The 13,046-nt window shown below is 33.5% G+C and overlaps 1 protein-coding gene across 2 annotated transcripts in view; it reads left to right on the top strand.

Moving 5' to 3' along the window:
• Positions 1–13,046, top strand: part of DGKB (diacylglycerol kinase beta) — a 524,454-nt gene that overhangs the window by 100,266 nt on the left and 411,142 nt on the right. Inside the window, exons 3-4 of one of the 2 annotated variants that reach the window (XM_059712459.1) lie at positions 2,153–2,229; positions 6,102–6,122. In XM_059712459.1, coding sequence (XP_059568442.1) covers positions 2,153–2,229; positions 6,102–6,122 — 98 coding nt within the window. The remainder of the gene's footprint in view (positions 1–2,152; positions 2,230–6,101; positions 6,123–13,046) is intronic. The other variant, XM_059712461.1, reaches the window with a different exon arrangement.

Below are 13,046 nucleotides of genomic sequence, written 5' to 3'. Positions count from 1 at the left end.
AGAGGTTTTGTGAGACTTCCTGGTGTTCTATACCCAAATCCCCATCGATAGAATATTGGTTGGGCAAGTCAAGACCTCAGTCTTGGAGAGATTAGGCCCCAGAAAATTTATTGCAACAGAAATAGAAGAACAAGATAGTGTTCCAATTTCTGAACTACATTGTGAGGTAGGTATTGGATTGTGGGTACATTACAGATGTCAAAATATAAAAAATGGAACTTGAGATTGGAAAAGGAGCAAGGTGAGTTGATGGCGGTTCATCTGAATATGAATTAGAGCTCTTTAAATTGTCTCAGACCAAGATCAGACTTGAGCCTTAGTTCCTGGAAACAGCAGTCACAGATGTTGGCTCTTAATTTATTATTTTATTCCAGGTAGTTACCTCACTAAGAATATTCCAATGTAAATAACCAATAAAACACTAAAAAAATGACATGAATAATTTTAAGAGTTGTTGTCTTCTCTAGGCATTTAAAAATGATTAATGGATGTGTGTGTGTGTTTGTTTTTACTTCTATAGAAATCTGAAAAGCCCATTTTCAGGCAGTACAGTAAGGCCTATGTATAAAAAAACCCCAAAATTTTTCTCCCCCTTTTATTTTATTATGGGGCTAAGGGATGGTTAAAATAAGCATAGTCTCTTGGGATATGTTATCCCAGAATTTATTCATCCGTATTTGTGTATATCTCTGTAGGTATCTACAGAATGGTCTACATCTATAAATAAGAGGAAGTAAAAGGTATTTTGCTAACTTAAAAGTATCCACAAAGAAGAATTTGGGAATCAGCTTCTTGTTTCTTTTTAATATACCACTTAGTCTCTGAAGTAGTGTAAGTTTCTGATAAAGTATATGTTGAAGCTATATCTGTAATTTGTTGTAGTGTAGGAGTAGCTCTGATCAACCCCAATATTTATTACAATTCTATTGCTTCAGCTGTGTAATAAGTCTGAATACAAGTACAAAAATTAAAATGTGTGTATTCTTCTCAAGGGCAACCTATAATCTAGTAAGGAACTTGCTATATTGTGTCAACTATGAGCAGAGTATTGGAAGTGCTAGCAAAATATATACTGAAAAAATATACAGGAAGCTTTATAGGCTTCAAGCACAAATCGAACATAAATCAAAACCATTATATCCATTAGGGTGGCCATAATAAAAAAAGTAGAAAAGAATGTGTCCACAAAATTATTGAGAAATTGAAATCCTCATGCACTGCCAGTAGGAATGTAAAATAGTATAGTCCTGTGAAAATTTGTTGGCAATTCCTCAAAATGTTAAACATTGAGTTAACCATATGACACAGCAATTTCCTCTTAGGTATATACCCAAGAGAATTGAAACATTGGCATGGAAATATGTATGCTGGAATGTTCAGAGCAGCACTATTCATAATAGCCAAATTTTGGAAATAACTCATTTATAGCAGCTAATGAATAGATAAACAAAAAGTGGTATGTCCACAAAATGAAATATTTATAAATATGATTAAAGTCCTAAAGTTTATTTTAAAAATATGAAAAAGTTATTTAAAATACTTGTGGTAATGTATCTAAACTTTGTTTAATAATTGAATTAAAATGAGCTTTAATGTTGAGCTTTATGTTTATTTAGAAAGTTCTCTCCAAAAAGACCTGCAAAATGCTAAAATCTGTAGCTTGCCTCTGAATGGATTCACCACTGAGGCTTAGCTATACATTTTATTTTTCTTGTTTATTCACCAGGGTTATTATTTAGTTAATGTAGTAATATATGAAAAATGCACTGTGTAAATTATAAAGTTTAACAAATACTTATGTTTTCTTTTTTAAAAAACTAATTTAATTCATTTAGATGTTATATTACCAAGATAAAGGAGAAAACATACTGCCTACTTATTTATTTGCTCATCAATTTATATACTACATAGGCAGTGGTACCATTCTTGGGTATTGCACTTGGGCAAAACATCCTTTTTTTGTTCCTTCCTTTATTTGTGATTTCCTTTTTCAATTAAATAGTCTTTCAAAAATGGTAAAGAACATTTTACCTGTTCACTTTAAGTTTTAATCTGTCGGTGCTTATATTTTAAGAGGTCTTTGTTTCTGGATGGGGTTTTATAACCAGAGTAGGCATGTATAAACAATGTTTGTATTTTCTGTTTCTTATAGATTCTACAAAGAAATTAAAAGATGTTCTTGAAGAATTCCATGGTAATGGTGTACTTGCAAAGTATAATCCGGAAGGGGTAAAACTTCTTTTTTCTTTTTTTGGTTTCATTTAAGCGCATGGAGGAGGAATATTTTAATGAATAGTTATTAAAAATATATATTCTGTATACCATATACCATAACATAAAGAAAGTGAAATTTATAATGATATGTACCCTGGGAGATACATTAAATGTTGTACTTACTATCTTTTTAATACAAAAATATTTTGCAAGTGTAAATAACATTTTTATAGTCTGTCCATGAAAGATATAGGTAATCTACAATATAGTTTTTAGGTCCTTTTTCTGGAAGTCAAGAAACAGTATTAGACAGAAGGGGACAGAAAGGGTGTCTGACTCTCTATGACCTAGACATTTAAACCCAGATGAACACCAGTGCAGGGCAGGGGGTTACTCTTTTCAGGGAATTATTCCCTTAACTGGAGAAAGATTTTGTGATTGATATAACTAATCTAATACTTTAAAGAGCCAGCTGGGACAAAAAGAGGGGACTTCCTTCCCCCTATCTTGCTTTTACCTATTATCAGTCCCTGAAATTCTTTCCTTATAAAAACTTAATGTCCTGTTGATTGCTTTTGAACACCATGGTTGAATGAATTCCTTTCCCTTCCTAATTAATGGTTAGATAACCTTCCATTTAATGCCAGCTGAGAGGTGTTACATTTTAAATATTTGATCATCGGGGCTGTGAGTGCTTTTACAGCTTCATCAAGTCATAGTAGAGTTTATGGCAGTTAAAACACACTGCCCTTTGCAAAGGACCCTTTTGCCTGAATGTGTTATCTAGCCATCTAGATGGATTTATTTTGCTGATTAAAATGTGGTTTGTCTTTCGTTATTGTCATTGTGGTTTTGAATGTTTAGAGGAGCAGAGCTCCTGGCTGTCTTTCAACATTGTACTTCTCTGGGATTTTTATAGAACTTAATTTTAGTCAAAACCCAATGTCTAAATTCCAACCTTAAAGCTTTCATATTGTTTTAAAATTTTCTATTGACTTCTAGTAATTAGCTATTTTCATGCCATATTTTATGCTGTCTAAATCTTTTAAAAATCTTTAACTTATGAGTTATTTCCTTTTGAAAAAATAAAGTCAATATTTAGTATCTACAAAGTATGGGGAAAATTAGGTAATTGAAAGCTATTCCCATTTTCCTATTAACAGAAAAGAAGTAGACATCTGACCTACATTCCCTCACATTTTATTTTCCAAGATGCTATAGAAAGAAAAGTGTTGGCAGATAAATTTGTCGAATTGAAGACCCCAAAGACCAAGAATGCAAAGTGGGAAAGTTAAACATGTCAGCTTTACTGCAAAACTATAAGACACAAAAATGTCATTAATATTGACATTACCAACTATACTTAAAAACATGCATGTTATCTAATCTATATACAGATACAAAACTGCTTTTTATTGCTAAACATAGCTGCTGGCTCTAAATTCAACTGAAATGTGATGTTCACATAGTAGCTTTTTTACTTCAGTGATTTCTTATTTAAAGGATTCTCAAGACTTAGTCTTACTGATAATATATATTAAATGAGGATTATCAGTCACTGTACACTGGATTTATTGAGGTAATTGCTAGGTTTAGTATTAGACGCACATGTGATGTCAGCCTTTTCAATAATGCAAAGCCTCTCCATAATGCATTGATCTGTTCTTAAAATGTGTTATTAAAATAATGAACATTTGAAAAATAAAAAAGTTAGATATCATTATGATCCAAAAGTAATTCTAATTTAAGAGTAGAATCACTTTCTAATGTTAATGCTAGTATGCATTTTCCCTTCAGGAGAAAATTTCTCTTAAGTTTATATGATTTTGAAACACTTATATGTATTTCACAAAAGCCAATAGGAAATAATTGGGAATATTCAATGTTGCATAAAAAATATTTAAGGCCTTAGGTTCTCTTCAGAACATGACTCAGTCCAGTTTATAAAAGGTCATTCTAACCATACGAAAGAATTCATGAAGAATGCATACTATCAGTTTACATATTGACTGGACAAGTTGAACACAGAATTGCCTGGCATAGATGATACTTAATGGTCAATTAAGAAAAATTATAAAAGTTATTAGTCTGCCATTAGTATAAATAACTAATCTTTCGTTTTCTAACATGAACATAGTTACATCATCTACATAAAATGTATTTACAAAGAGAGAACTACATAAGTATTTCTAAAATTACTTCTTCCCTTAAAACTAAAGCTACTTATGTTAGAGTTTTTATGTTTATTATGGTTCACTTATATTACTCTATGAATAAAAAGCACTGTATCTAAAAACTTAATAATCCAATGAAAATATGACCTGTTTAAATCTATTTTAATATAGAAGATATAGTAAGTATAATACATGGATGATTGATTTATTTTTAATTCTGATTTTTTAAAGATCATTTGATGATCATTCTTTGATAAAATAAACAAAAAAATCATAAAACATAAAGTCTAAACAATTGCTTTAAAGATTCTGTAAGTATAGCAAGTTTAAAAGGTTTTGAGATTTCCAAATATGATTTTAGAATTTTTAAATAAAGAAACTTGTTTTAAGAAAAGTAAAATTAATTCCCCAAAGTTAACTAGCTAAGCTAAGTTCATGACATTAATCATAATAAAACCTAATTATCTAGAAACTCAATTTAAGAATGGTGCTCTTTACTCTTCACTACATTAATTAGGCCATAAAACTTGAGAGATCTGTGTTCCAGGGGTGGGTTGCATCTATCTATCATCTATCTATCTATCTAATCAGTGATGGCGAACCTTTTGAGCTTGGCATGTCAGCATTTTGAAAAACCCTAACTTATCTCTGGTGCCGTGTCACATATAGAAATTTTTTGATATTTGCAACTATAGTCAAACAAATATTTATATTTTGATATTTATTTTATATATTTAAATGCAATTTAACAAAGAAAAATCAACCAAAAAAAAATGAGTTCGCGTGTCACCTCTGACACGAGTGTCGTAGGTTTGCCATCACTGATCTGTATCTATCATCTATCTAAATTTGGCCTGGATTTCAATTCCATTCCAAATTGTTCCATTCACATCTAAAATGATGGAAAGAGCCCTAGCCAGTTTGGCTCAGTGGATAGAGCATTGGCCTGTGGGCTGAAGTGTCCTGGGTTTGATTCCAGTCAAGGGCACATGACCAGGTTGTGGGCTCGATCCCCAATAGGAAGCATGCAGGAGGCAGCCAATCAAGGATTCTCTCTCATCATTGATGTCTCTCTGTTTCTTTCTCTCTCTCTCTCTCCCCCCTTCTCCTTTCTCTCAGAAATTAATAAAAATATATTAAAAAATAAAATGATGGGAAGACATGAAGTAGTGGCATATGAATGAAAAGTCATTTATCTTTAAAAACATGGAAAGAGGCTAGGCATGTTATTCTAATAGAAAGAAACATTAAGAGTAGGGAATTAAGTACTCATTAATATATCTTTACACATGCTGTTATTTTCATAAACTTCTCCAGAAAGTTTTAATTATACTGTGTGTGTTATTCATTGTATTTATCGCATGCCAATTAGAACCGCTTGCTTATTACATCAAAGCTAGATCCAGTTCGTGATTCTCAAACTTTCGCTTGCATCAGAATCACCTGGAGGTGTCCTATAAGACACAGATTTTTGCCAGTTCCCTCAGTCCTCCCCTTAGTTTCCGTGTCCCTGGGGTGGGGTTTAAAAATTGGTATTTCTATCAGTTTCCCAGTTGACTCTGATGCCGCTGCTTTGAAAGCACATTTTGTGACCCATGGATCTAGGGTATGTTTTAAAATCAATCTTTCTTTTAAATGATCGGTGATAACGAAATAATGAATATAAATGATCTGACATTAATACATGTATTCTTTCTTTCCCTGCATGCACAGAAACAAGACATTCTTAACCAAGTAAGACATTTTCTTTTCTATTCAAATCTGTCTTTCTTTACTCTGGTGTGAGCTATGAATAAGGAGCTCAGATCCTTACCACTGAGCTATACTTCTCTAACCAATAATACTTAGAGGATATACAAGTTTACCTATAATACTTGGGATGTTATAATTTACTGATATTTGTTCAAATCAAAGTCATGGAGGGACTGATACATTAATTATGGAATCTGAAAGTCCTGTGTGTGGGCTTTAATTTTACAATATTTGAATTTAATTTTCTAATTTCTCTTAACATAATCAGGCTCTGGTAGAATAATTTACTTATGAAAGCCTTAATTAATTTATCAATGGGAGGTTTAAAATTGTATTTAAATACAATAAGGATTTTTCAAATTTGGTTGCCAGTACTGTTAGAATCTGAGAGGGAAATATAACTAAAACATTGAATTTTGCTCTGGGGAAAAGAGTAACTTACCTGGTACTCTCACCATTCTCTCCAAGTAAAATCCATTTTGAAAACAAGTTTTAGGTCAATAGTTTAGTTGGGTATAGAGAATCACAACACAATTTTTAGGTTCTCGAAATGGATTTTTCTCTCATACTAGGAATATATGGTGTTGTCTACAACCATAATATTGTCTCCTTGGACAGTACTAGAAATGTACTGGCAGCTTCTTATTCACAAGGTTCCCTATGGTGTAAATGACACTATAATTCATCCCGAACATATTACAGTCCAACTGATTACGTCAGAATGCTCTTGCCTGACTTTGATAGAGGTCTCACATGTTACAGTCTCCTAGAACAGTGGTCGGCAAACTGCGGCCCCTTGAGTGTGGCTCTTCCACAAAATACCACGTGCGGGTGTGCATGTACAGTGCGATTGAAACTTTGTGGCCACACTCAAGGGGCCAAAGAGCCGCATGTGGCTCGCGAGCAGCAGTTTGCCGACCACTGTCCTAGAATAAGGCACAACTGAAATGGCAACTCATTGATTGTGATGCCTTTTACTAGCCTCTCTCAGAGGGCCTTTCCTGAACTCATTCCTGAACTTTGTGCAAACCTACCAGCTCCTCCAAAGACGGGCTCTCTGGGCTTTAAGGTAGTCGGAGGCAACTCCTTGTAGTTGCTTTCTGAAGCAGGCTTTAGCTATTATAGGGCATTTGTTGAGCACCTGGTCAACAAACACACCTTTCTGCACAACTTGCACGCCCACTAGAAGCTGCATGAAGACTGGTGTCAAAGTCAGTTCTGCCTCTTATTGGTGTTGGCAGAGTGAGTTTCTGCCCCCACCCGCCTTGTTCAGGCTTTGTTCTGTGTACAGTTACTTAGGCAGGTAATTCCAGTTGCAGAATAGAAATAATAGGAGAAACTCGGGGTAGCCAAAGAGAAATATAGAATGAGGGCATGTGTATTTGTTGCTCTGTATGTGTTCTTTGTCAGTATTCTGGTGTGGGGTTTTCTCTTTATATTTCCTGTCAGTAGATGATCCTTGGCCCAAGGCTGAGTTATGTTTTCATAGCTCCCCGAGCTTCCCTTATCTTTGCACTTGCTATTGTGTACTATAGTTTTGTTACTATATATACCCTTTACATTCAGACAAGTAAGTTGCTTCAATCCCTTAACAAGGAATCCGGGAATTCAAAACCTACATTTTGTACTGCTGCTGCCTACTGTGATATTTTAAATGTCTTTAACAAGGATATTGACACTGATACAATTATTAGCAGTGATATAAACACCCTTTTATTGTAAGCTATAATTGTCCTTCCAGGACCAAAGCAACCTTTCCCATTAAAGAAAGCATCTGGAAAGTATAACAGAAATTGTGGTTTTAGGAGTTCAACTGAACTGAGTTCAAATTCCACATCTGCCACATATTAGCAGGTCTTGAACAAGCTATTTAATCTCTCCTAGCTTCAGTGTGTTTACTTATAAAAAGAAGAGTGTCTGCCTTATTGATTTGTTAAAAGGGTTAAATTCTATGGGAAATAATTAACTTCATGTCTGACATACAGCTGTTCCATTGATATTTAGAGGCAGTGGCTCTTGGTCACATTTTAGTGATCAATAGGATTTCATAACAAAAGTTCAAGAGTATGTATGAAAGGTGAAAGTAAGAATATTTGAGATACACCCCCAACTAATCCTGTAACCTTAATTTTCTCAGTTTCATTTTTTCTCATCTATTAAGTGAAAAAATATAACTCGATGCCTTTTCCAACTCTAATGTCTTTCTACTGTGAGGGATGAGAGGAATACATGACATGTGATGTGCTTTGCCTGCCGAGCCAGACCACAATCCAGAATGATGTCCTTGTAGGAGAGCTATTGTGTCTGTTGTGTTTGCTCCACGTACAACTGCAGAAATGCCAGGACAGTTAGCAAGGAATGGCAGTAACATGTTAAGGAATGTTTCTGTTTTTCTTTTCTATTGCTATCAACACAATTTCAGTCATCTTCCTCTTCTTATCAAAATTACAGCCAGTTTTGAAAACACGCCAACAAATTCAATAATAAAATACCTACTAGAGTTCTGTATTAATCTGATTTTAACTATGCACTAATCATTGTTGAAATGTGTAGCATCTTTTATTTCAATATGTGACCTTAATTTTATATCTTGATATTCAGAATATAATGGTAGTTTAGAATGAAATTATGCCCAATAATTTGAAAAGATATTTACATAAAACCATGAGAATAATTTCTTATGTTATAAATAAATTAATTTGAATAGTTTATTACAGGTTTCTAATAATTGCACTGAGAATCAAATCTCAACATTTATAAAAATGCACTATCTTTTATCCATGGAAACATTTAGATTTTTGAGAATGGATCCTCTGCTACATTTTGTGCTAAATTGAAAGCTTAGCTGAATTTGACTGTGGCTAGATAATGAAAACCTAATTACAATTAATCTATTTCTCCCTTAAACTTCTATACTAAACATGCAGAAATTTAAAAGTAAGTATTTAAGATACTACTAATTGCTTTCAATTGTTTTCTCTAAAAATGAGTTCTAAAAACAAGCTTAAATAATTTGGAAAATAAATTGATAACTCTATAGTTTTAATAACAGCCTACCAAGAATTGTGTGGAATTTAAACATACTATGCATATTGTTATTTTATAACATTTATTAAATAATTTATATAGGAGTTAAAATCCAGTTTAGAGAACAAAAGTGATACTGGGATTTTCAGGTGATCTTTTTTTGCATTTTTCCACGGAGAAGTACAACAACCACTTTAGGTATGTGTCACACCTAAAGTTTATTTTTAGGTTTGTCTATTGTTTTTGTTTGTGCATTTTCATTATCACAAATAGCTCTTTTGAGTAGAAATATAAAATATACTAGGGAAAATAAAAGTAGAGATTTGGGTAGAAAGAAGTCTTCAGGTTTTTAATAGGTAAAGAAAATTAAAATATTTAAGGTCATGCTACCATTCCCATTTAGAAAAATACGCACAAAAACAATGTGAACAGTAGATGTGAGTAGAAGAGTAGACTAGGTATGAGTTATTGAAGCAGTATAATTAAGTGATGAAAACTGGGATAGCAGTAGGATTATAATGGAGGCTGGAGCAGATTTAGAACACATTTCTGATATGTGGTCAAAAGTAATAGGTTATGCTTAGAATGTCAAAGGATAGGAAAAGAGTTATAGTCAGCTCAAGATTGTGTAAACAAGTAGATAATAATATCATTACTTTTATTTATCTCCCAATTATTGTTGACATACTATATCAGGTGTACAACATAGTGATTAGATATTTATATACCTTATGAAGTGATCATTACTTTTATTTTATATAATTTTTTATTCCGAAGTGGTGATAGTTTGGTCAATGCATTTGATAGAGATAAACAAGTGGCAAAGTATCTTGTATTATGTGTGAATATTGGAAAATCTGTCCATAAAATTGTCCTTTGGTCAACTATCACATAGTGGATTTTGAAATTAGAAATATTTATGTCCTTGGTACTAATAGTTTTTAGACCTTGGCGATTTATTTAACTTTCTCAGCCTCAGTTATACAGGAGTGATAATAGCATCTACCTACTGGGTTACTGTGAGGACTAAAGTATGGTATACACATAACAAATTTAGCATAGTTCCTAGAACAGTGACAGATATTGTTTCCATTACATGCAACAGACATTTTAATCAAATGTCTAATATCATCTTCTTATTATGGATAGCAGAGTGTATCCCCAACTATAAAGATTATAAGGAGAGATGAAGCTCTAAGGAGGAGTTTGGCATAGAACAATCGCCTATGAGAGATAAACGTACAGAAAGTGAGCAAAGCATTATGGACAAAATGAAGCTAGTGTGGATTGCATCCCAAATGCACGTATAATATACACTAGATGTTGTGTTTGGTCCTTTGGGAGAAACACAAATGGTCAAGATGATCTTTGCTAGCAGAGAGGGTAAAACTAATAAGTCTATTTTACAGATTGCTGACAGAGTGCTTCAATTCAGGGAATTTGTAAGCCTTTAAAGTAATGAGTGGGTTTCCTGTCCTCTTTGTAAAATCTCAGTTTCTCACTCTTACACATTGGCTATTCCCTGGTCTTCTAATCCTTCTCAACTTGCTGTTTCTCACATTACTAACCTTGGGAGATTTGGGCCTTGATAGATTAAAAAGAATATAATCCATGGGATAGCATATATTTTAAATCATTTCATCAAAGTATTGATAATGTTATCATTAGTTTTATTGATTTTGTTTTAATCTGCTTCAATATTAATTATAGATCTATACACGATTACACTTTAAAATCATCTCAATGTGCCCGCACACATATCTGCATTCAGAGCACTCCCATCTTGACATTTTCTTTAAAGGTGAATATACAAGTAAGCAATCGTTACCAACTAACGTTATACATTCATAGTTGTTCAAGAAATTCTTACTGGGCTTTATTTTTTGAGGAGAAAACACATTGAGAGCGTGTGTGTGCTCCGCTAACAGCTCACACCCGTCCTATTGACAACCCTGAACAGTAGACAAGAGAGTGTCATACTGGGTTAAAATGGATTCCAACTGAAGCACAAAACTTAGTTGAATACAACTTAGTTGGCTACAGACCCTTGATTACAAGTTATACAAAAAGCACGATTAAAAACATTCTGCTGAAATTCGTCTAATTCATTAATTGCATTTTGTAATTACCCACGAAAATAACTTGGAATAGCGTTGTTTGTTTTTATTGCTACTTGTAATCCTTTACAATAAAATACATTTCTAATTTTCTTTCTATTGAGTCTTAATAATTGTTAGTCTTAGGTAAAGCTACAATTCATTGATCATGTGCCTCGGAGGTGTTAAAAAAGCTTTCATTTGCCAAAACTAATTTTAAAAAATTCCAGGTGTCCACACTTTTCACTCTTTCTTTATGAAGGAAGTTCCTCCATGGCAGTTTCAGAGGACTATTAAGCAGCTCTCTGATATTTCAAGTAATGAATAACCCACTATAGTACAGATAAGCATAAGAAGTGAGACATTTAATATGCACTTTTTTCCTGAAAGTATTTTAATATTAAAAATGTGAATTTGAAGTCTCGGGAAGTTAGCCATGCTATATGTTAATTTATATATACACTTTGGCTCAGTGGCCTTTACATAATTTTTTAAAATTGACTTTTAGAGAGGGAAGGGAGAGGGAGAGAGAGAAACATTGATGTGAGAGCAAAAACATTGATTGACTGCCCCCTACAAGGGAATCTTGCCAGCAACCCGGGCATGTGCCCTGACCTGGAATTGAACCAGCAACCTTTCTGTACATGGGAGTATGCCCAACCAACTAAACCTCACTGGCCAGAACTACATTATTTTAATTTATTTAACATAATTAGTTAATTATATTGATGTGGAAATGGTGAAAGAAAACCTCTGGCTAAGTTAAGTTTTTGTCTAGCTTGTTTGATTAGAGATCTTTTTCCCAGTAGCTAACATAGGATGGTATGCAATACATGTTGAAAAATGAGTTAAAGAAATAGTTAAATGGTTCATTTTTATCTTTTAAAGATCATTTATTAATTAACAGGATCATATGACTATAATAACACTCCTTTATTCCAGACAAAAATTAGTCCATATTCAATTTTCACATTTCCTAGCAAGCGTGTATGCACAACTAATTAATAAGTATGTCAGATCATGTGATTTCCTGCTACAAATGCTCTAATAACTATGCCTCTCCCTCTACCTTGAAGCCATAAGGTTGATATCTTTTTTATTAATATATTTTTATTGACTTCAGAGAGGGGGGAGAGAGAAAGAGAGAGAGAGAGAGAGAGAGAGAGAGAGAGAGAGAGAGAGAGAGAGAGAGTCATTGATCGGCTGCTTCCTGCAACACAGGCATGTGTCCTGCTGAGGAATTGAACCATGATCTTCTGGTTCATAGATAGACCATGAGCCATGCTGGCTGGGCATGGTGGTCTGAGATCTTGCTTGATTAGGCCAGTTCACTCATCACCAAAGATCATACTTTAACCTTATCTCCTACTATTCTAGTGCTCCCCCACTCCTTATCCAGTCTCCTGCTCCTCTTCACTGGTTCCTACAGAAATTCCTCTCAGCAGGAGCACTTTTATACCTTAGGGCATTTGCACTGCCTGTTTTGTCTATCTGGAATGTTCTGTCTTCAAATACGTGCAAAGCTCTCTCCCTTGTCACCTTTAAATCTTTATTCAAAGAACAACTTCTCATTTTCTGATCATCAGATTTAAAACTGTAAGTACTCCCTTCCCAAATATAGAAACCTTTGTCATCTATATTTTTTTTATAACAAACGGAATGCAGTACCATCAGACATTGTACCTTTAGCTGATTTGTTTTGTTATTTCCTTATTCCATTCATTAGAAGATAAGCCCTTGATGGAAGGGTTTTTACATATTCTAGTAACATCATTAACCCAAC

Source organism: Myotis daubentonii, chromosome 10 (genome assembly GCF_963259705.1).
Source record: "Myotis daubentonii chromosome 10, mMyoDau2.1, whole genome shotgun sequence".
Classification (NCBI taxonomy): Eukaryota; Metazoa; Chordata; class Mammalia; order Chiroptera; family Vespertilionidae; genus Myotis; species Myotis daubentonii.
This window is presented reverse-complemented; position numbering and strand designations above follow the sequence as displayed.